The sequence below is a fragment of the Salmo salar genome, chromosome ssa05 (assembly GCF_905237065.1).
Source record: "Salmo salar chromosome ssa05, Ssal_v3.1, whole genome shotgun sequence".
In the NCBI taxonomy this organism is placed as follows: Eukaryota; Metazoa; Chordata; class Actinopteri; order Salmoniformes; family Salmonidae; genus Salmo; species Salmo salar.
Window position 1 is genome coordinate 85,621,945 of NC_059446.1, and position 22,608 is coordinate 85,644,552.

Here is a 22,608-nt window from a genome sequence, read left to right on the forward strand (position 1 = left end):
ACCCACACGCTGACACATACTGGACTCTACCCACACACTGACACATACTGGACTCTCCCCACATGCTGACACATACTGGACTCTACCCACATACTGACACATACTGGACTCTACCCACACGCTCACACATGCTGGACTCTACCCACACATTCACACATACTTACACTGACACCCCAACACACACCACATACTGGACTCTACCCACACACTGACACATACTGGACTCTCACCACACGCTGACACATACTGGACTCTAACCACACGCTGAAACATTCTGGACTCTACCCACACGCTGACACATACTGGACTCTACCCACACGCTGACACATACTGGACTCTACCCACACGCTGACACATACTGGACTCTACCCACACGCTGACACATACTGGACTCTACCCACACGCTGACACATACTGGACTCTACCCACACGCTGACACATACTGGACTCTACCCACACACTGACACATACTGGACTCTACCCACACACACTGGACTCTACCCACACACTGACACATACTGGACTCTACCCACAAACTGACACATACTGGACTCTACCCACAAACTGACACATTCTGGACTCTACCCACACATACTGGACTCTACCCACACACTGACACATACTGGACTCTACCCACACACTGACACATACTGGACTCTACCCACACACTGACACATACTGGACTCTACTCACACACTGACACATACTGGACTCTACCCACACACTGACACATACTGGACTCTACCCACACACTGACACATACTGGACTCTACCCACACGCTGACACATACTGGACTCTACCCACACGCTGACACATACTGGACTCTACCCACACGCTGACACATACTGGACTCTACCCACACGCTGACACATACTGGACTCTACCCACACGCTGACACATACTGGACTCTACCCACACGCTGACACATACTGGACTCTACCCACACGCTGACACATACTGGACTCTACCCACACACTGACACATACTGGACTCTACCCACACACACTGGACTCTACTCACACACTGACACATACTGGACTCTACCCACATACTGACACATACTGGACTCTACCCACATACTGACACATACTGGACTCTACCCACACGCTGACACATACTGGACTCTACCCACACACTGACACATACTGGACTCTACCCACACACTGACACACACTGGACTCTAATCACACACTGACACATACTGGACTCTACCCACACACACTGGACTCTACTCACACACTGACACATACTGGACTCTACCCACACACACTGGACTCTACCCACACACTGACACATACTGGACTCTACCCACATACTGACACATACTGGACTCTACCCACACATACTGGACTCTACACACACACTGACACATACTGGACTCTACCCACACGCTGACACATACTGGACTCTACCCACACGCTGACACATACTGGACTCTACCCACACACTGACACATACTGGACTCTACCCACACGCTGACACATACTGGACTCTACCCACACACTGACACATACTGGACTCTACCCACACGCTGACACATACTGGACTCTACCCACACGCTGACACATACTGGACTCTACCCACACGCTGACACATACTGGACTCTACCCACACACTGACACATACTGGACTCTACCCACACGCTGACACATACTGGACTCTACCCACACACTGACACATACTGGACTCTACCCACACACACTGGACTCTACTCACACACTGACACATACTGGACTCTACCCACATACTGACACATACTGGACTCTACCCACATACTGACACATACTGGACTCTACCCACACGCTGACACATACTGGACTCTACCCACACACTGACACATACTGGACTCTACCCACACACTAACACACACTGGACTCTAATCACACACTGACACATACTGGACTCTACCCACACACACTGGACTCTACTCACACACTGACACATACTGGACTCTACCCACACAAACTGGACTCTACCCACACACTGACACATACTGGACTCTACCCACATACTGACACATACTGGACTCTACCCACACATACTGGACTCTACACACACACTGACACATACTGGACTCTACCCACACACTGACACATACTGGACTCTCCCCACACGCTGACACATACTGGACTCTACCCACACACTGACACATACTGGACTCTACTCAGACACTGCACATACTGGACTCTACCCACACACTGACACATACTGGACTCTACCCACACACTGACACATACTGGACTCTACCCACACGCTGACACATCCTGGACTCTACCCACACACTGACACATACTGGACTCTTCCCACATGCTGACACATACTGGACTCTACCCACACGCTGACACATACTGGACTCTACCCACACACTGACACATACTGGACTCTACCCACACGCTGACACATACTGGACTCTACCCACACACTGACACATACTGGACTCTGCCCACACACTGACACATACTGGACTCTACCCACACACTGACACATACTGGACTCTACCCACACGCTGACACATACTGGACTCTACCCACACACTGACACATACTGGACTCTACCCACACGCTGACACATACTGGACTTTACCCACACGCTGACACATACTGGACTCTACCCACACGCTGACACATACTGGACTCTACCCACACACTGACACATACTGGACTCTACCCACACACACTGGACTCTACTCACACACTGACACATACTGGACTCTACCCACATACTGACACATACTGGACTCTACCCACACGCTGACACATACTGGACTCTACCCACACACTGACACATACTGGACTCTACCCACACACACTGGACTCTACCCACACACTGACACATACTGGACTCTACCCACAAACTGACACATACTGGACTCTACCCACAAACTGACACATTCTGGACTCTACCCACACATACTGGACTCTACCCACACACTGACACATACTGGACTCTACCCACACACTGACACATACTGGACTCTACCCACACACTGACACATACTGGACTCTACTCACACACTGACACATACTGGACTCTACCCACACACTGACACATACTGGACTCTACCCACACACTGACACATACTGGACTCTACCCACACGCTGACACATACTGGACTCTACCCACACGCTGACACATACTGGACTCTACCCACACGCTGACACATACTGGACTCTACCCACACGCTGACACATACTGGACTCTACCCACACGCTGACACATACTGGACTCTACCCACACGCTGACACATACTGGACTCTACCCACACGCTGACACATACTGGACTCTACCCACACACTGACACATACTGGACTCTACCCACACACACTGGACTCTACTCACACACTGACACATACTGGACTCTACCCACATACTGACACATACTGGACTCTACCCACATACTGACACATACTGGACTCTACCCACACGCTGACACATACTGGACTCTACCCACACACTGACACATACTGGACTCTACCCACACACTGACACACACTGGACTCTAATCACACACTGACACATACTGGACTCTACCCACACACACTGGACTCTACTCACACACTGACACATACTGGACTCTACCCACACACACTGGACTCTACCCACACACTGACACATACTGGACTCTACCCACATACTGACACATACTGGACTCTACCCACACATACTGGACTCTACACACACACTGACACATACTGGACTCTACCCACACGCTGACACATACTGGACTCTACCCACACGCTGACACATACTGGACTCTACCCACACACTGACACATACTGGACTCTACCCACACGCTGACACATACTGGACTCTACCCACACACTGACACATACTGGACTCTACCCACACGCTGACACATACTGGACTCTACCCACACGCTGACACATACTGGACTCTACCCACACGCTGACACATACTGGACTCTACCCACACACTGACACATACTGGACTCTACCCACACGCTGACACATACTGGACTCTACCCACACACTGACACATACTGGACTCTACCCACACACACTGGACTCTACTCACACACTGACACATACTGGACTCTACCCACATACTGACACATACTGGACTCTACCCACATACTGACACATACCGAACTCTACCCACACGCTGACACATACTGGACTCTACCCACACACTGACACATACTGGACTCTACCCACACACTAACACACACTGGACTCTAATCACACACTGACACATACTGGACTCTACCCACACACACTGGACTCTACTCACACACTGACACATACTGGACTCTACCCACACAAACTGGACTCTACCCACACACTGACACATACTGGACTCTACCCACATACTGACACATACTGGACTCTACCCACACATACTGGACTCTACACACACACTGACACATACTGGACTCTACCCACACACTGACACATACTGGACTCTCCCCACACGCTGACACATACTGGACTCTACCCACACACTGACACATACTGGACTCTACTCAGACACTGCACATACTGGACTCTACCCACACACTGACACATACTGGACTCTACCCACACACTGACACATACTGGACTCTACCCACACGCTGACACATCCTGGACTCTACCCACACACTGACACATACTGGACTCTTCCCACATGCTGACACATACTGGACTCTACCCACACGCTGACACATACTGGACTCTACCCACACACTGACACATACTGGACTCTACCCACACGCTGACACATACTGGACTCTACCCACACACTGACACATACTGGACTCTGCCCACACACTGACACATACTGGACTCTACCCACACACTGACACATACTGGACTCTACCCACACGCTGACACATACTGGACTCTACCCACACACTGACACATACTGGACTCTACCCACACGCTGACACATACTGGACTTTACCCACACGCTGACACATACTGGACTCTACCCACACGCTGACACATACTGGACTCTACCCACACACTGACACATACTGGACTCTACCCACACACACTGGACTCTACTCACACACTGACACATACTGGACTCTACCCACATACTGACACATACTGGACTCTACCCACATACTGACACATACTGGACTCTACCCACACGCTGACACATACTGGACTCTACCCACACACTGACACATACTGGACTCTACCCACACACTGACACACACTGGACTCTAATCACACACTGACACATACTGGACTCTACCCACACACACTGGACTCTACTCACACACTGACACATACTGGACTCTACCCACACACACTGGACTCTACCCACACACTGACACATACTGGACTCTACCCACATACTGACACATACTGGACTCTACCCACACATACTGGACTCTACCCACACGCTGACACATACTGGACTCTACCCACACGCTGACACATACTGGACTCAACCCACACGCTGACACATACTGGACTCTACCCACACGCTGACACATACTGGACTCTACCCACACGCTGACACATACTGGACTCTACCCACACGCTGACACATACTGGACTCTACCCACACGCTGACATATACTGGACTCTACCCACACGCTGACATATACTGGACTCTACCCACACGCTGACACATACTGGACTCTACCCACACGCTGACACATACTGGACTCTACCCACAGGCTGACACATACTGGACTCTACCCACACACTGACACATACTGGACTCTACCCACACGCTGCCACATACTGGACTCTACCCACACGCTGACACATACTGGACTCCACCCACACACTGACACATACTGGACTCCACCCACACACACTGGACTCTACTCACACACTGACACATACTGGACTCTACCCACACACTGACACATACTGGACTCTACCCACACACTGACACATACTGGACTCTACCCACATGCTGACACATACTGGACTCTACCCACACACACTGGACTCTACCCACACGCTGACACATACTGGACTCAACCCACACACTGACACATACTGGACTCTACCCACACACTGACACATACTGGACTCTACTCACACACTGACACATACTGGACTCTACCCACACACTGACACATACTGGACTCTACCCACACACTGACACATACTGGACTCTACCCACACGCTGACACATACTGGACTCTACCCACACGCTGACACATAATGGACTCTACCCACACGCTGACACATACTGGACTCTACCCACACGCTGACACATACTGGACTCTACCCACACACTGACACATACTGGACTCTACCCACACACACTGGACTCTACTCACACACTGACACATACTGGACTTTACCCACACACTGACACATACTGGACTCTACCCACACGCTGACACATACTGGACTCTACCCACACACTGACACATACTGGACTCTACTCACACGCTGACACATACTGGACTCTACCCACACACTGACACATACTGGACTCTACCCACACGCTGACACATACTGGACTCTACCCACACGCTGACACATACTGGACTCTACCCACACGCTGACACATACTGGACTCTACCCACACGCTGAGACATACTGGACTCTACCCACACGCTGACACATACTGGACTCTACCCACATGCTGACACATACTGGACTCTACCCACATACTGACACATACTGGACTCTACCCACACGCTCACACATGCTGGACTCTACCCACACATTCACACATACTTACACTGACACCCCAACACACACCACATACTGGTCTCTACCCACACACTGACACATACTGGACTCTCACCACACGCTGACACATACTGGACTCTACCCACACACTGACACATACTGGACTCTACCCACACACACTGGACTCTACTCACACACTGACACATACTGGACTCTACCCACATACTGACACATACTGGACTCTACCCACATACTGACACATACTGGACTCTACCCACACGCTGACACATACTGGACTCTAACCACACGCTGACACATACTGGACTCTACCCACACGCTGACACATACTGGACTCTACCCACACGCTGACACATACTGGACTCTACCCACACGCTGACACATACTGGACTCTACCCACACGCTGACACATACTGGACTCTACCCACACGCTGACACATACTGGACTCTACCCACACGCTGACACATACTGGACTCTACCCACACGCTGACACATACTGGACTCTACCCACACGCTGACACATACTGGACTCTACCCACACGCTGCCACATACTGGACTCTACCACACGCTGACACATACTGGACTCCACCCACACACTGACACATACTGGACTCCACCCACACACACTGGACTCTACTCACACACTGACACATACTGGACTCTACCCACACACTGACACATACTGGACTCTACCCACACACTGACACATACTGGACTCTACCCACACGCTGACACATACTGGACTCTACCCACACACACTGGACTCTACCCACACGCTGACACATACTGGACTCAACCCACACACTGACACATACTGGACTCTACCCACACACTGACACATACTGGACTCTACTCACACACTGACACATACTGGACTCTACCCACACACTGACACATACTGGACTCTACCCACACACTGACACATACTGGACTCTACCCACACACTGACACATACTGGACTCTACCCACACGCTGACACATACTGGACTCTACCCACACGCTGACACATACTGGACTCTACCCACACGCTGACACATACTGGACTCTACCCACACGCTGACACATACTGGACTCTACCCACACACTGACACATACTGGACTCTACCCACACATACTGGACTCTACCCACACGCTGACACATACTGGACTCTACCCACACGCTGACACATACTGGACTCAACCCACACGCTGACACATACTGGACTCTACCCACACGCTGACACATACTGGACTCTACCCACACGCTGACACATACTGGACTCTACCCACACGCTGACACATACTGGACTCTACCCACACGCTGACACATACTGGACTCTACCCACACGCTGACACATACTGGACTCTACCCACACGCTGACACAAACTGGACTCTACCCACACGCTGACACATACTGGACTCTACCCACACGCTGCCACATACTGGACTCTACCCACACGCTGACACATACTGGACTCCACCCACACACTGACACATACTGGACTCCACCCACACACACTGGACTCTACTCACACACTGACACATACTGGACTCTACCCACACACTGACACATACTGGACTCTACCCACACACTGACACATACTGGACTCTACCCACACGCTGACACATACTGGACTCTACCCACACGCTGACACATACTGGACTCTACCCACACGCTGAGACATACTGGACTCTACCCACACGCTGACACATACTGGACTCTACCCACATGCTGACACATACTGGACTCTACCCACATACTGACACATACTGGACTCTACCCACACGCTCACACATGCTGGACTCTACCCACACATTCACACATACTTACACTGACACCCCAACACACACCACATACTGGACTCTACCCACACACTGACACATACTGGACTCTCACCACACGCTGACACATACTGGACTCTACCCACACGCGTGAAACATTCTGGACTCTACCCACACGCTGACACATACTGGACTCTACCCACACACTGACACATACTGGACTCTACCCACACGCTGACACATACTGGACTCTACCCACACGCTGACACATACTGGACTCTACCCACACGCTGACACATACTGGACTCTACCCACACGCTGACACAAACTGGACTCTACCCACACGCTGACACATACTGGACTCTACCCACACGCTGCCACATACTGGACTCTACCCACACGCTGACACATACTGGACTCCACCCACACACTGACACATACTGGACTCCACCCACACACACTGGACTCTACTCACACACTGACACATACTGGACTCTACCCACACACTGACACATACTGGACTCTACCCACACACTGACACATACTGGACTCTACCCACACGCTGACACATACTGGACTCTACCCACACACACTGGACTCTACCCACACGCTGACACATACTGGACTCAACCCACACACTGACACATACTGGACTCTACCCACACACTGACACATACTGGACTCTACTCACACACTGACACATACTGGACTCTACCCACACACTGACACATACTGGACTCTACCCACACACTGACACATACTGGACTCTACCCACACACTGACACATACTGGACTCTACCCACACGCTGACACATACTGGACTCTACCCACACGCTGACACATACTGGACTCTACCCACACGCTGACACATACTGGACTCTACCCACACGCTGACACATACTGGACTCTACCCACACACTGACACATACTGGACTCTACCCACACACACTGGACTCTACTCACACACTGACACATACTGGACTCTACCCACACACTGACACATACTGGACTCTACCCACACGCTGACACATACTGGACTCTACCCACACACTGACACATACTGGACTCTACTCACACGCTGACACATACTGGACTCTACCCACACACTGACACATACTGGACTCTACCCACACGCTGACACATACTGGACTCTACCCACACGCTGACACATACTGGACTCTACCCACACGCTGAGACATACTGGACTCTACCCACACGCTGACACATACTGGACTCTACCCACATGCTGACACATACTGGACTCTACCCACATACTGACACATACTGGACTCTACCCACACGCTCACACATGCTGGACTCTACCCACACATTCACACATACTTACACTGACACCCCAACACACACCACATACTGGACTCTACCCACACACTGACACATACTGGACTCTCACCACACGCTGACACATACTGGACTCTACCCACACGCTGAAACATTCTGGACTCTACCCACACGCTGACACATACTGGACTCTACCCACACACTGACACATACTGGACTCTACCCACACGCTGACACATACTGGACTCTACCCACACGCTGACACATACTGGACTCTACCCACACGCTGACACATACTGGACTCTACCCACACGCTGACACATACTGGACTCTACCCACACACTGACACATACTGGACTCTACCCACACGCTGACACATGCTGGACTCTACCCACACACTGACACATACTGGACTCTACTCACACATACTTAGCCCATCTTAGCTCAAACAACTACCTCTTCCCCTAATTTTTTATTTATTTATTTTGCTCCTTTGCACCCCAGTATTTCTACTTTGCACACTCATCTACTGTCAAATATACTCTTCCAGTGTTTTAATTGCTATATTGTATTTACTTCGTCACCATGGCCTTTTTATTGCCTTTACCTCCCTTATCTCACCTCATTTGCTCACATTGTATATAGACCTATTTTTCTACTGTATTATTGATTGTATGTTTGTTTTAATCCATGTGTAACTCTGTGTTGTTATATGTGTCGAACTGCTTTGCTTTATCTTGGCCAGGTCGCAGTTGTAAATGAGAACTTGTTCTCAACTTGCCTACCTGGTTAAATAAAGGTGAAATAAAAATAAAAAATAAAATAAAATAAAAATACTTACACTGACACCCCAACACACACACACACACACACACACCACATACTGGACTCCACCCACACGCTGACACATACTTACACTGACACCCCAACACACACCACATACTGGACTCTACCCACACGCTCACACATGCTGGACTCTACCCACACATGCTGGACTCTTACCACACACTCACACATACTTACACTGACACCCCAAGACACACAAACACACCACATACGCTGTTGCTACTGTCTTATCTATCCTGTTGCTGTAAGGATCTATGTGTAGCTGGTGCAGAGGAGTCAGGCGCAGGACAGCAGAGATTAGTAAATATAGGTAACTTTACTCAAAGTCATCAAATACAAGAGAATTACTAAGCCCACAATACGGACCACAATACAACAAACAATCACTCACAAACAAACATGGGGACCAGAGGGTTAAATAATAAACAGGTAATTGGGTGAGTGAAACCAGGTGTGTAAGACTAAGACAAAACAAATGTAAAATGAAAAGTGGATCGGCGGTGGCTAGAAGTCCCGGCGACGTCGACCGCCGCCCGAACAAGGAGAGGGACCGACTTCGGCAGAAGACGTGACAGTTGCCTAGTAACGTGACCCTAACCTATATGTACAGTACATAACTACGTCTTACCCCTGCACATCAACTCAGTACTGGTACTCCTTGTATATAGCCATGTTATTTTCTACTCCCTGTATATCGATAGCCATGTTATTTTCTACTCGTTATTGTTATTTGTTATTCACTGTGTATTTATTTAATCCTCGTGTCACTATTTCTATTTATTTTTGATAGTTTTTATCTTTTAACTCTGCATTGTTGGAAAAGGACCCGTAAGCATTTCACTGTTAGTCTACACCTGTTGTTTATCAAGCATGTCATTTTTTTTAATTAATTGATTAAATATCTTATCCCATCTTTATTTCCCTTAACTGTGCTCTCAGTATAGAAGCCTGGCAGTGTTGGCTGTGGCCAGAGGCAACAAGGATGGCTCTTTCCTCATGTCCAATGCACTTCAGAAGTTGAAAAAAGGGCAGCGATGTGTCTCTTGGAACCCTTTTCCCCTTGACCACTGGACTGGTGAGCAATATGCCTGTCATATGATACAAATGAGATATATGATTGGAAGATGCTATGTAACATAAAGAAGTACTCTAGGTTTGAGATGACACACGAGCCATGATAACATCAGAGTCCTGTTTTATGAAGTGGGATGTTTATTTAAGGCACCCGCCCTCAGTTGAATGCATTCAGTTGTACAACTGACTTGGTATCCCTTGGGGATATTGCATCAGAATAGAAGGTTCTGGATAATATGAGCCTTTGATTGAAATAACTGAGAGAAGAAATATATTTGATTAAATAAAAATGTATATCCCAAAATAGTTGTCTGATTTAACCCTTATCAATTAGTGATCCTGTTAGGGCTGCTAATAAAAAGTCAAGCAGCTGTCTGTCATATATGTTTGAAAAATTACGGCAGTTGAGGAATGTTGGGACGGGGATACAGAAAGGTGGATTTCTGAGGAGGAATTTGAGGAAGATGGTGATAAAAAATGGAGATTGGGTGTTGAAGAAGGTTGGTGTCAAGTGTGAACAGAGTGAGCTGCGTTCTGGATTGTGTTATTTCATAGTTGTGATGGCTTCCCTATTATTCTACAATGTAGAAAATAGTAAAAATAAAGAAAACCCCTTGAATGAGTAGGTGTGTCCAAATTTGGACTGGTACTGTGTGTGTGTGTGTGTGTGTGTGTGTGTGTGTGTGTGTATATATATATACACAACATACTACCGCAAAGTAGGTGGCGACATGCACGAACAAAATGTGTGAACGCCATGATGCCAAAGAAGAAGAAATGACACGCGAGATCTTCCTACTTCTCCCTCTAGGCTTCCGTATTTCCAAACGTGTTTGAAACTCGAAGGGTAAAATATATTCTAACCTGCCATCCTTTTGTCAAAATTTATAAGAAACTTTTTCTCTCGCTGCCTGTGTAAGTTCTCTCTTAGGTATGACTCTTGGGATGGAATTATCATGCTAGCGTAGCGTTATTTTACGAGTAGCCAGGCTGCAAGGTCCTGCTAGCTAGCGTTGGTAGCTACGCTAGCTGCCATGTAGCTACCTAACGTTAAATTGCGACGTTTTTATACTAATTCAGTTTTTAGTGTATGGTGTATTTTGCTTGTGCATTTTCTTAGGTAAATAAAACGCGGACAATGTAGGTGTTCAGCTGTGAACTAACCGGCTAGCATACACAGTGGCTAGCTAGCTAACGTTAGGAACCCTGCTATGGTGGGCTGTGTGCTAGTTTCCTCAAGTAATGGCATAACTTTTGGTTTTTCTAGCTAGTTTCGCGTATCCTGATTGTTCTAGCCAGATGTGTGTCTTGCACTGGTTGCTTTGTGACGGTTCTCTTCTCTGCATTTAACTTGGCCTAAATGATATGTCGCCGTCCAATTATGTTAATGGTCGATGATTATGAAACCCTGAATCACAGTGTGCGACTGGGAATGGACATTTTTATATCGCGCGCCGTAAAAAGTTCTCTATCTGGTTTACACAAATTATATTTTTAAATGTGTCAGTATATGTTTGCGTTAAATCGACCAATGGCCTGTGTGTGCTCGACATTAAATGTATTTTGTGGCATGACGTTGTTTTGACTAGTATCAGTCACAGTAGGGTACCAAGTTTAACTCTGCTGGGTGCGGGCTGTTTCTTTTTGATTTGTGCAGCAGAACGACCAATCATGCTCAAGTATGCCAGCTATTACTCTTATGCCTATGGTGCATTTCCAATAGACTTTACCCCGGTGTTTGGACTGAAGTCATAAGACTTGTTTTTTCCACCTCTGAGGCCTGGCCCCAAAAAATCTAAAGGTCTTGGGCCGTGAACCTACTCAGACTTGGGGCCAGACCTGGGAAAGTTTGACTTGTTTTTTCCCGAACATGGTTAACACACCTCACGAAGTAACTGTTCCAAGTCCTTAGCCGTAGTGATGGAAACACGTTCCTTATTAGTAATACACCAGGGTGTATGGACTGGAGTAACAACACTGCCGTATTGGAAAAGCCCATATCTGACTCTCTGTGGACTGATGCATATCAAAGAAAAGGATTAAAGGCACGGACAGAAAGCACGGGGTGGCACAATTCTATCCAGGCGGAGCGGTCGGTGGTTCTCGTGCACATGGAAGCCGCTCAGCCAGAGAAAATAGGATTCTGCTCTTATTTTTCAAGGGGTGCCGTTGTTCACCAATCACAGTAGAACATGTAGCCTGCGTGGTGATACATCAACACTTACGTCCAACAGCGGGATCAGCTAACTTGCCTGCTGGCAAACACTTGTCAGTTTAGAGTCACGTTTAACAATACCATTTCCCCCCCCACTAATCCATTTTTGGATTTATCGTTTCTGTTGCGTGTAAATACTTTTTATGAATGCTTATGGCGTTATAGCGTTTCTTCATTCGATCGTCGATAATGTTTATTTCGTTGCTATGGTCACAGTCTTTGGAACAGCTGCCGGAGACACTAGCCGCTTTGATTTCAGGGACAAGTGGTGTACTCAGAGGGGTACTAGGCCATATTCCGCTGTCCGAAAAGTGCTTAACTATGTCCATGGCTAATGTCATGCCCATCTTTATCAATGATGGTGTATGGTATGTCGAGATGTAGGCCTAATGATTGATGGGTTATTGCTAGATATTAAGTATCTACAGAAATTGGTTAATGCTGTGCCTTTCGGTTTTTTGTGGTTTGGGTATTCTGATGGTCTGAATACATGCCTGTTTCTGATATAGATTGGAGAGTTTCTGGCAAATGCACGATTTCATTCCAAGGACGCAGAGAAGAAATACTTTTGTATATATAGTGTATGTGGACACACCTTCAAATTAATGGATTTTGTCATTTCAGCCACACCCGTTGCAGACAGGTGTATAAAATCGAGCACGTGGCCGAGCAGCCGCACACGAACCTAAGATCACCATGCACAATGCCAAGTGTCGGCTGGAGTGGCGTAAAGCTCGCCGCCATTGGACTCTGGAGCAGTGGAAATGCTTCTCTGGCGCGATGAATCACGCTTCACCATCTGGCAGTCCGATGGACAAATCTGGGTTTGGCGGATGCCAGGAGAACCCTACCTGCCTCATTGCATAGTGCCAGCTATAAAGTTTGGGGGAGGAGGAATAATGGTCTGGGGCTGTTTTTCATGGTTCGGGCTAGGTCTCTTAGTTCCAGTGAAGGGAAATCTTAACACTATAGCGTACAATTTCATTCTAGATTATTCTGTGTTTCCAACTTTGTGGAAACAATTTGGGGAAGGCCTTTTCCTGTTTCAGCATGACAATGACCCCGTGTACAAAGGGAGGTCCATACAGAAATGGTTTGTCGTGTGGAAGAACTTGACTGGTCTGCACAGAGCCCTGACCTCAACACCGTTGAACACCTTTGGGATGAATTGGAATGCAGACTGCGAGGCAATCCTAATTGCCCGACCTCACCAATGCTCTTGTGGCTGAATGCAAGCAATTGCCCGCAGCAATGTGCCAACGTCTAGTGGAAATCCTTCCCAGAAGACTGGAGGCTGTTATATCAGCGAAGGGGGGACCAACTCCATATTAATGCCTGTGGTTTTGGAATGACATGTTCGACGAGCAGGTGTCCACATACTTTTGGTCATGTAGTGTATATGTGACTTAACGAAGGAGAATATTGCATGAAACTTGTGAACTTTTTAACACTTGATTGAATTGAATAGTTGTAACGTGAAGCCTGGAATTGTAGATTGGAAGCCTGCCATTATACTATGGTGAAGGCTCATACCTGATGCATTTAATGTATGCACAGCTGATTTGAGATGGAACAATCCGTGAAAGGGACATCCAGTTTAATGGTTGAACTTTGTCACTCCTGGAGACGACATACTAATCTTTCAGATGTTAGAATCTCCGACCTACCGTTGTTGCCTGTAGGCCTGTACATTTTTTTTAGGGTGTTTCCATTTTGTAGTGGCCTAGGTGTCGTATTGGGACCTTCAGATTTGTGCACAGCGTAATCCTTTCAGAACGTTTTCAGTTGCTGTTTTCATTCTCAAGGTGTCACCTGTTTTGGTGATGTTATAGTGGAATGGTCTGGAGAGCATTGGTGAGCTGGACACAGGACTGTTCTGCAATAATGCTATTATGTACCCCTCTGTCTACAGGTGCTGTTGTTTGTGCTGTTGTCGGAATGGCGGTGGTCATCCATTTACAGGGGCTCAGAATCACTGCAGGTTCTGAGGACGTTCGCCATTTCTTCACTGGCCTCAAAATCCCAGATGGTGGGGTGCACATTATTGGTGGGGAGAGTGAGGAGGCTTTCATAATCTTTGCTTCCGATGAAGACGCGAGGCGGGCGATGACCCGTTCGGAGGGATCCATCAAAGGTTCTCCGGTTCGCTTACGGCTGAGCAGCAAGTCAGAAATGCAGGCTGTTCTCAAGCAAAGTATAAAACCTGAGGTGACCAAAAAGAGGCCGTATAAGGAAGGTTCCAGAAGACCGGAAAGAGAAGGCAGGAATGAGGAATCTAGAAGAAAAGAGCGCGTGGAGATGGGCAGTAGATCAGTGTCTTACAGTAACGTACGTAGTCACGCCCGAAAGCCTTTCTCACAGCCAAGCAGTCAAGATTACTTGTATTTGTATATGCAAGACATGCCTTTTACTACGACCGAAGAGGAAGTGAGAAGATTCTTTGACGGATTAGTGGTGGAGGACATTATTATGATGAGAAATGACCGCGGCCAACAAAATGGGAAAGGAGTTGTCAAGTTCGAATCCAGACGGGATGCTAGAGAGGGTCTGAAAAGACATCGGCAATACCTTGGAACGAGGTTTGTGAAAGTCTATGCAAGCTCAGAAAAGCAGTGGGTTAAGGCAGGTGGTGCTAGGGAACCTCCAGACCGTGCTAGGTCTTACTCACCAGTGGCCGACAGGTCTACAAAGTCCAATTCTCCTGCCAATGAGGAGTTCTGTGTCTTGGTGGAAAACCTTCCCTACTTAGTGGAGAAGAGGGACATAAAGGAGATCTTCCATCATGCAGACCTCAAGTATGATCAGATCCTTCACCTCCTTGACAAGTATGGGTCAGAGACAAGGTCCGCATTTGTGCTGTTCAGAAGCCTGAGGGACTACGGTGCTGCCTTGACTCTTCACAAGCAGAAATTTCTGAAACGAATTGTGTACATCTCTCCTATCTCGAAAGAGAAAATGGTCGCCATGCTAGAATCTGGGGAAATCTAATGGATGGTGCACCACCCTCTAAAAGGTCTTACAGAAGATCTCAGGAAAGGCTTCCAAGAGAGACCAAGAAGGATGTGTATGAATCTGATAAGATTTGCCTGTATGTGCGAAACCTGCCTTTCGACGTGCGCAAAGTTGAGATTGTGGACTTCTTCCTAGGCTTCAGGATCTCAGAGGAGACTGTTGTTTTGCTGCTTGACCATAAGGGCAATGGGCTTGGAGAGGCTTTTGTGATCTTTCAGACTGAGGAGGAGGCTATGAGGGCACAGTCTCTGAATGGACAAGGGTTTCTTGGAACAAATGTCATCCTGAAATGCATTTCTCTGGCTCAGATGTGTGAATTTGGTGGTGGTGAACCTGCAGTGACAGAGCAACAGATGGAGAGAAGCTCAGAGAGGTACTTGGCCAGGAACAGTGAGGCGATGTCCCATCTGGACACTGATTACAGGGTCAACCCTGATATAGGCCATCTTCCTATGAACGACCTGCAGGTTCATATTGATGGAGGCAGCAGTCTGGGTCTGGATTCTCACATGATGGAAAACCCTGTTCTGCTTGATAACAGGGGCAATGGCTCTGCTCATAGACATGAAGGCTATGGACCTTCTGCACCGCAGCAGTTTGATGATCCAACATCCTTGACACTGGTTAATATGCCTTTTTCTATCAGAATTGAAGAAATCTATAACTTTTTCTATGGATATCGTGTCATTCCTGGATCGGTCTCATTGCAGTATGACAATGGAGGGCGTCCCAAAGGCTCAGCAACGATTATTTTGGAATCTCGCTCGGAAGCGTTAATGGCAGTTGAGGAATTGAGTGGAAGACCAATAGGCAACAGAAAAGTAAAACTAGTTCTTGTGTGAAATTTGTCCTCCGTATAGAACATAAAATAACCTTTTTGGGCTTTAAAATGTGACGTTTTAGGAAGAACAACTCGGACTGTATTTGGTTAGTTTGGTGGTTCCAACAGATGGTGACTGAACAATTTTTGATTTTAAAAATACTGTGTGTGTGTGTGTGTGTGTGTATAGCCTTCTACTCCATGTGTAACGGACAAACCTTTTGTCTGTTTTTTCCCCCTTAAAGAATAACAATTGTTTTTGTATTTTGCCCATCGCTTGCTTGCTATGTAGCCTGTTTCTGAAGCTTTTTCTTTTAGTGAAATTTGCCTGAAATTGTATTTTCTTTAACAGCTGGGTGAAGGTAGAACTTAAATTTGCAACTATTATTTGTTGAAATGTTTATTGCATTATATAGTGTAAAAGTTGTCCATTAAACTTAGTGGAAATTCTTTGATTAAAATGCATACATGTTCTCCTTTTGTCGTCATCTAAGATGTTTTGTTGTATGATAAATTCGGTATTGCCCATGGTCCTATATATATTTTTTTCCTGTGGTCTTTGGACTCGAATGCCATGTTATTTTGCTTTAGCTGGACACACACACACTCAAATGGTTAAGTATCTATATATGTTAGGTATTCCCCAACTCATACGCCAAGTTATGCAGGATTTAACACAAGCAAAGGGGTGCGACTGTCTGCATTAACTCCCTTTTATTTTATTCTGATGCAGATGTATACATTTTGGTTGTCAGGAGCAGTGAGAATAAAACGTTTAGAATGCAGGAGACTTTCACACTTAACTGAGAATCTGTGAATTGCACCTACATTACTTCCAGCTACCCAATTTCCAGAAGTAACCAAGAGTTGGACTACGGTGCACCATGTTAACTATTCTCACAGAAATTGTTTTCCACTTTAAACCTTGAAGTAATAACTGGGTGGTCGGTAGCCTAGCGGTTAGAGCATTGGGCCAGTAATCAAAAGGTCACTGGTTCGAATACCTTGGAGAAGGGCCCTAAGAATAAGAGTTGTCAAGAACTTCGGTTCATTCTGCTACCGCATGGTAAGCTTGGCCTCCCGAGTGGCGCAGCGGTCTAAGGAACTACATCTCAGTGCTTGAGGCATCACTACAGACACGAAGGTTTGAATCCAGGCTCTATCACACCCAGCCGTGATTGGAAGTCTCATGGGGCGGCGCATAATTGGACCAGCATCGTCCGAGTTTGGCCGGTGTAGGCCGTCATTGTAAATAAATATTTGTTCTTAACTGACTTGCCTAGTTAAAGGTTAAATATATATATTTTTAAAAGCGCCAAGAAGGGCACCAAAAGGCTCCTGAACAGCTTCTACCCCCAAGCCATAAGACTGCTGAGAAACTCGTACGAACACTTTCTCACATAGCACATGCTGCTGTAACTTTATCCTGATTGCCTAGTCTCTTTTACCCCTACCTACATGTACATATTACCTCAACTACCTCGTACCCCTGCACATTGACTCGGTAACGATACTCCTTGTATATATATATATATATATATATAGCCTCGTTATTTTATTGCGTTACTATTTACTTTTTTGTGCTAATCCCCCTTTTTAACTCTGCATTGTTGGGAAAGGGATCGTAAGTAAGCATTTCACGACAAAGGTGTCGATGTGCCCTTGAGCAAGGCACTATACCTTAATTTGCTCCAAGGGCGCCGTACTACTATGGCTGACCCTCTAATACAACACATTTCACTGCAATATACAAAAGTATATTTAAGCAATAAGGCCAGATAACTGAACAGACAGATTTGCCTTTGAAAATGTGCAGCATAACTAAGTTATTTTATCAAACAAGTATTGTAACGTGAATATACCGATACTTGAACGATAAAGCAGAAAAACTCCGTTTGTTATCAGTATGATATTCTAAGAATTTGTTCTGCACTGATTTCAATATGGAAAGATTGCTTCCGTACCCCGCCCGTCCCCTCTTTCGTGAATTTCGTTGAAAACGTTACTTTGCTGCGCGTCTCGTGTTGAACCTTTTTGGGGGTAACGACAGCAGAAGCAGCACCTCATCAGTGTGGCATCTCTCGGATGGGAAGGAACCCGTGTGTCGCCGAACATACAGGGTCAGGTAAATATGACCTAGAGACAATAATGGAAGCCTGCCAGGGTTTTCATAGTGAACAAAACTCGAGTAACTTTTTTTTTGCCATGATAAGTACGGTCAGCATTATTCGAAAAAATGGCCAACGAGATAACTTGGCTAGCTAACGTTAGGTGGCAGCCATGGCTATTTAGCCAGCCGCCTAGCGGTGATGGTAATGCTAGTGCTAAAAGTTTTCACCGAGATAATGCATCAATTTAGTAGCTATCTCACGCGAAATGACTGTCACAACTTAATAACTAACTTAGTTAGCTAAGTTAAATTGATAAAACCCATAAATCAAAGTTGTTAAAGCATAGCTAGTTTCTCTAACGTTATCGGTTGGATTTCTAAGGGGTTTGTCAGTGCTAGCTAGATAGGCAAATTCAGCAGGAATTTACTTTTTGGAATTAGCTAATCAGCTGACTGGGAGAGTTTTTAGGGTAGTTTATCTCAATCTGTCAAATTATTTGTTGCTAGTTCATAAAAGACAACATTCACATCTTATGTAACTAGCCCAGGTCAAAAACTTCCTAGAATAATAAACTTGTATCACCTTTTTATGGGGGCAAAATGAATCAATTCAAGTCAACACTTCAGCTTTTGCTATTGCAGTGCTGATGAGTGAGTGATGAAAGACCTGAGGTCATGTTTTTATAAAATGTGGTGGGTGACACGCAGCACTTTGAATTAGCTTAAGTGACAATCTGTGCTGTCATATCATACAACTGTCTCTCATTGTAGCTTGACAATCGGAGCAGGCAAGAGCACAAACAGATCTGGGACCAGACTAACTTTAAATAGACTTGACCATGACAAGTTAGATGGCTTCATAACACTTTGCTGTTACAGGATGGAGGTGTCAAGGAGGCGGATCTTACAGAAGCACCTGCAGCCAGCCAGACCACTGCGGCGCTGCAGCACTGACCAGGGTAAACTAACTGGACTAGTTCACTCTCTCATGTTCAACCTACACGTCTTGCTACTTTTTAAGTCTTTCTTGACCCAATTTTATGAAGTGTGATCCTCACAAACAGTCATGGACTAAGAACAAAATGAATGAATGTGTCGGCTAACAGACAGTATTCAAGATCGGATTCCCTACCTACCCTTCTACCCAAAGTGTGTTCTTGCTCCCTCCCTGTTATATTTAAAAGCATAGGATTGGTGTAGGCAAAGGTTGTCCGTTTCTACGATATTTCTTACTCAAGTCAATTCATTTTAAGTCCTTGAGGGGAAGTGAGTGAGTGAGTGAGTGCACACTTCAAAGAGAAGGGTAGAGAATCAGACTGCAGCCAGTGTCCCACTTTCTCTTTATACAGACCCCTGCTTTAGAAATGCTGAGCCATCTGTGTGTGGACAAGCAGGAGAAAAAAACAGTGAGTGATGCATAGTTTTACCCAGAAAACTGACAATTACTTGCTCGGATAAGTAGTTAGTCTGTAGATAGTCTATAAGATTAATCTATTTCTTGCATTGACCATGTTTTTATCCTATGGAAAGATTAACAGTATTGGAGTGGAACAGTTTTTTGAAATCCTCCATCTCCAAACTCAGACTCTACAAAAAGACTCCACCCCAACTAAAGGTAAGCTATCTATCTATCTATCTATCTATCTATCTATCTATCTATCTATCTATCTATCTATCTATCTATCTATCTATCTATCTATCTATCTATCTATCTATCTATCTATCTATCTATCTATCTATCTATCTATCTATCTATCTATCTATCTATCTATCTATCGAAGTGTGAGTTTCAATGTTTGAATTACTTTAGTCCATAGTTGTTCCCAAATGGCACTCTATTCCCTATAGTACACTACTGTTGACCAAGGCTCAAAGGAAGTGCACTATATAGGGAATAGGGTGCCATTTGGGACACAGCTTCGACATGTTATCGTGTGTGTGTGGATGTTGACTGATTCAAGTGATTCTCTCTCCTAGTGAGGATATCTTACACTAGAGACTTCCTGATTCAACTGGCCAGTTCCCCCATTGCCAAAAGAAAACCGGACTTCTTACCAGAACATCCTGTTGTTTTGGAAAAGGCGGTAGCTCGTCATTTGTCTCATACTCAGTTATAGCTTGTTTAGTAGTTCATTTATTCAATCAGAGCAAATTCAGAAGTATCTCCTTTTGATTTACCTTTCGTATCACTTGCCAACCTGCTCTGTATTTTTACCTTTAACCTGTTCTCAGTGCCATAGCTTAACATGGCTTATTGCAAATTCCTGATATTGAATGTTCATTCATTTCCACAGAGAGAACCTGGTGTGCCAAGGTTGGAGAAGAGGTCTGATGAAAACAATGAAATGTAAGTAAAAATACAAGTGTGTCAATGAACATGCCTGGTGCGAAGATGCATTTGTAAAGAATAACTACAGTATTAGGTGAAGATTTTGGAGATTCTGTGAAATCGGACAAATGTTTTCCCTTTACCACAGCTTCTGTAGAAGTCATTAAAGCTTTTTTTGGTGCAATATCAATTTTAACACAATTTTAGAAAACATGAATGATTTATTAATCCTAAATGTTTGTGTGAATATTTTCTTGTTTAGGTTTGCCTAGGCTAACATGGAGCTGGGAAGTCTGGTTGCTGCTGCTGCTTTTCAACCCACACACCACTACAACTTGCTCTGCCATTGAGTGATATACCAACAACAACAAAAAAATCCCAGTTGAGCCCAGAACACCACAGGCATGGGATGCGTCCCAAATAGCACCCTATGTCCTATTTAGTGCACTACTTTTGACCAGGGCCGATAGGGTTCAGATCATAAACGGCCATGACCATGAGAGTTGTAA

At 46.1% G+C, this 22,608-nt stretch overlaps 2 protein-coding genes across 3 annotated transcripts; both read left to right on the plus strand.

The window, feature by feature from the left end:
• The first annotated feature begins 12,396 nt into the window (after positions 1-12,396).
• On the plus strand, positions 12,397-18,134 carry LOC106592236 (RNA-binding protein 12B-A-like). Its single transcript, XM_045719234.1, is given in 3 exon segments — positions 12,397-12,544; positions 15,741-16,807; positions 16,810-18,134. Coding segments are annotated over 2 exon segments (1,914 nt in total). The 5' UTR covers positions 12,397-12,544; positions 15,741-15,766; the 3' UTR covers positions 17,683-18,134.
• Positions 18,135-19,494: 1,360 nt separating this feature from the next.
• LOC106594172 (uncharacterized protein C8orf88) lies at positions 19,495-22,608 on the plus strand. Of its 2 annotated transcripts, XM_045719238.1 has the most exons (7): positions 19,495-19,785; positions 20,650-20,729; positions 21,120-21,176; positions 21,301-21,385; positions 21,748-21,854; positions 22,065-22,117; positions 22,362-22,608. In XM_045719238.1, exons 1-7 carry the CDS (start codon positions 19,746-19,748, stop codon positions 22,369-22,371), a joined length of 432 nt encoding a protein of 143 aa, XP_045575194.1. In that variant the 5' UTR covers positions 19,495-19,745; the 3' UTR covers positions 22,372-22,608. The 2 variants fall into 2 exon arrangements, with proteins under 2 accessions (XP_045575194.1, XP_045575195.1); XM_045719239.1 differs by lacking the exon at positions 21,120-21,176.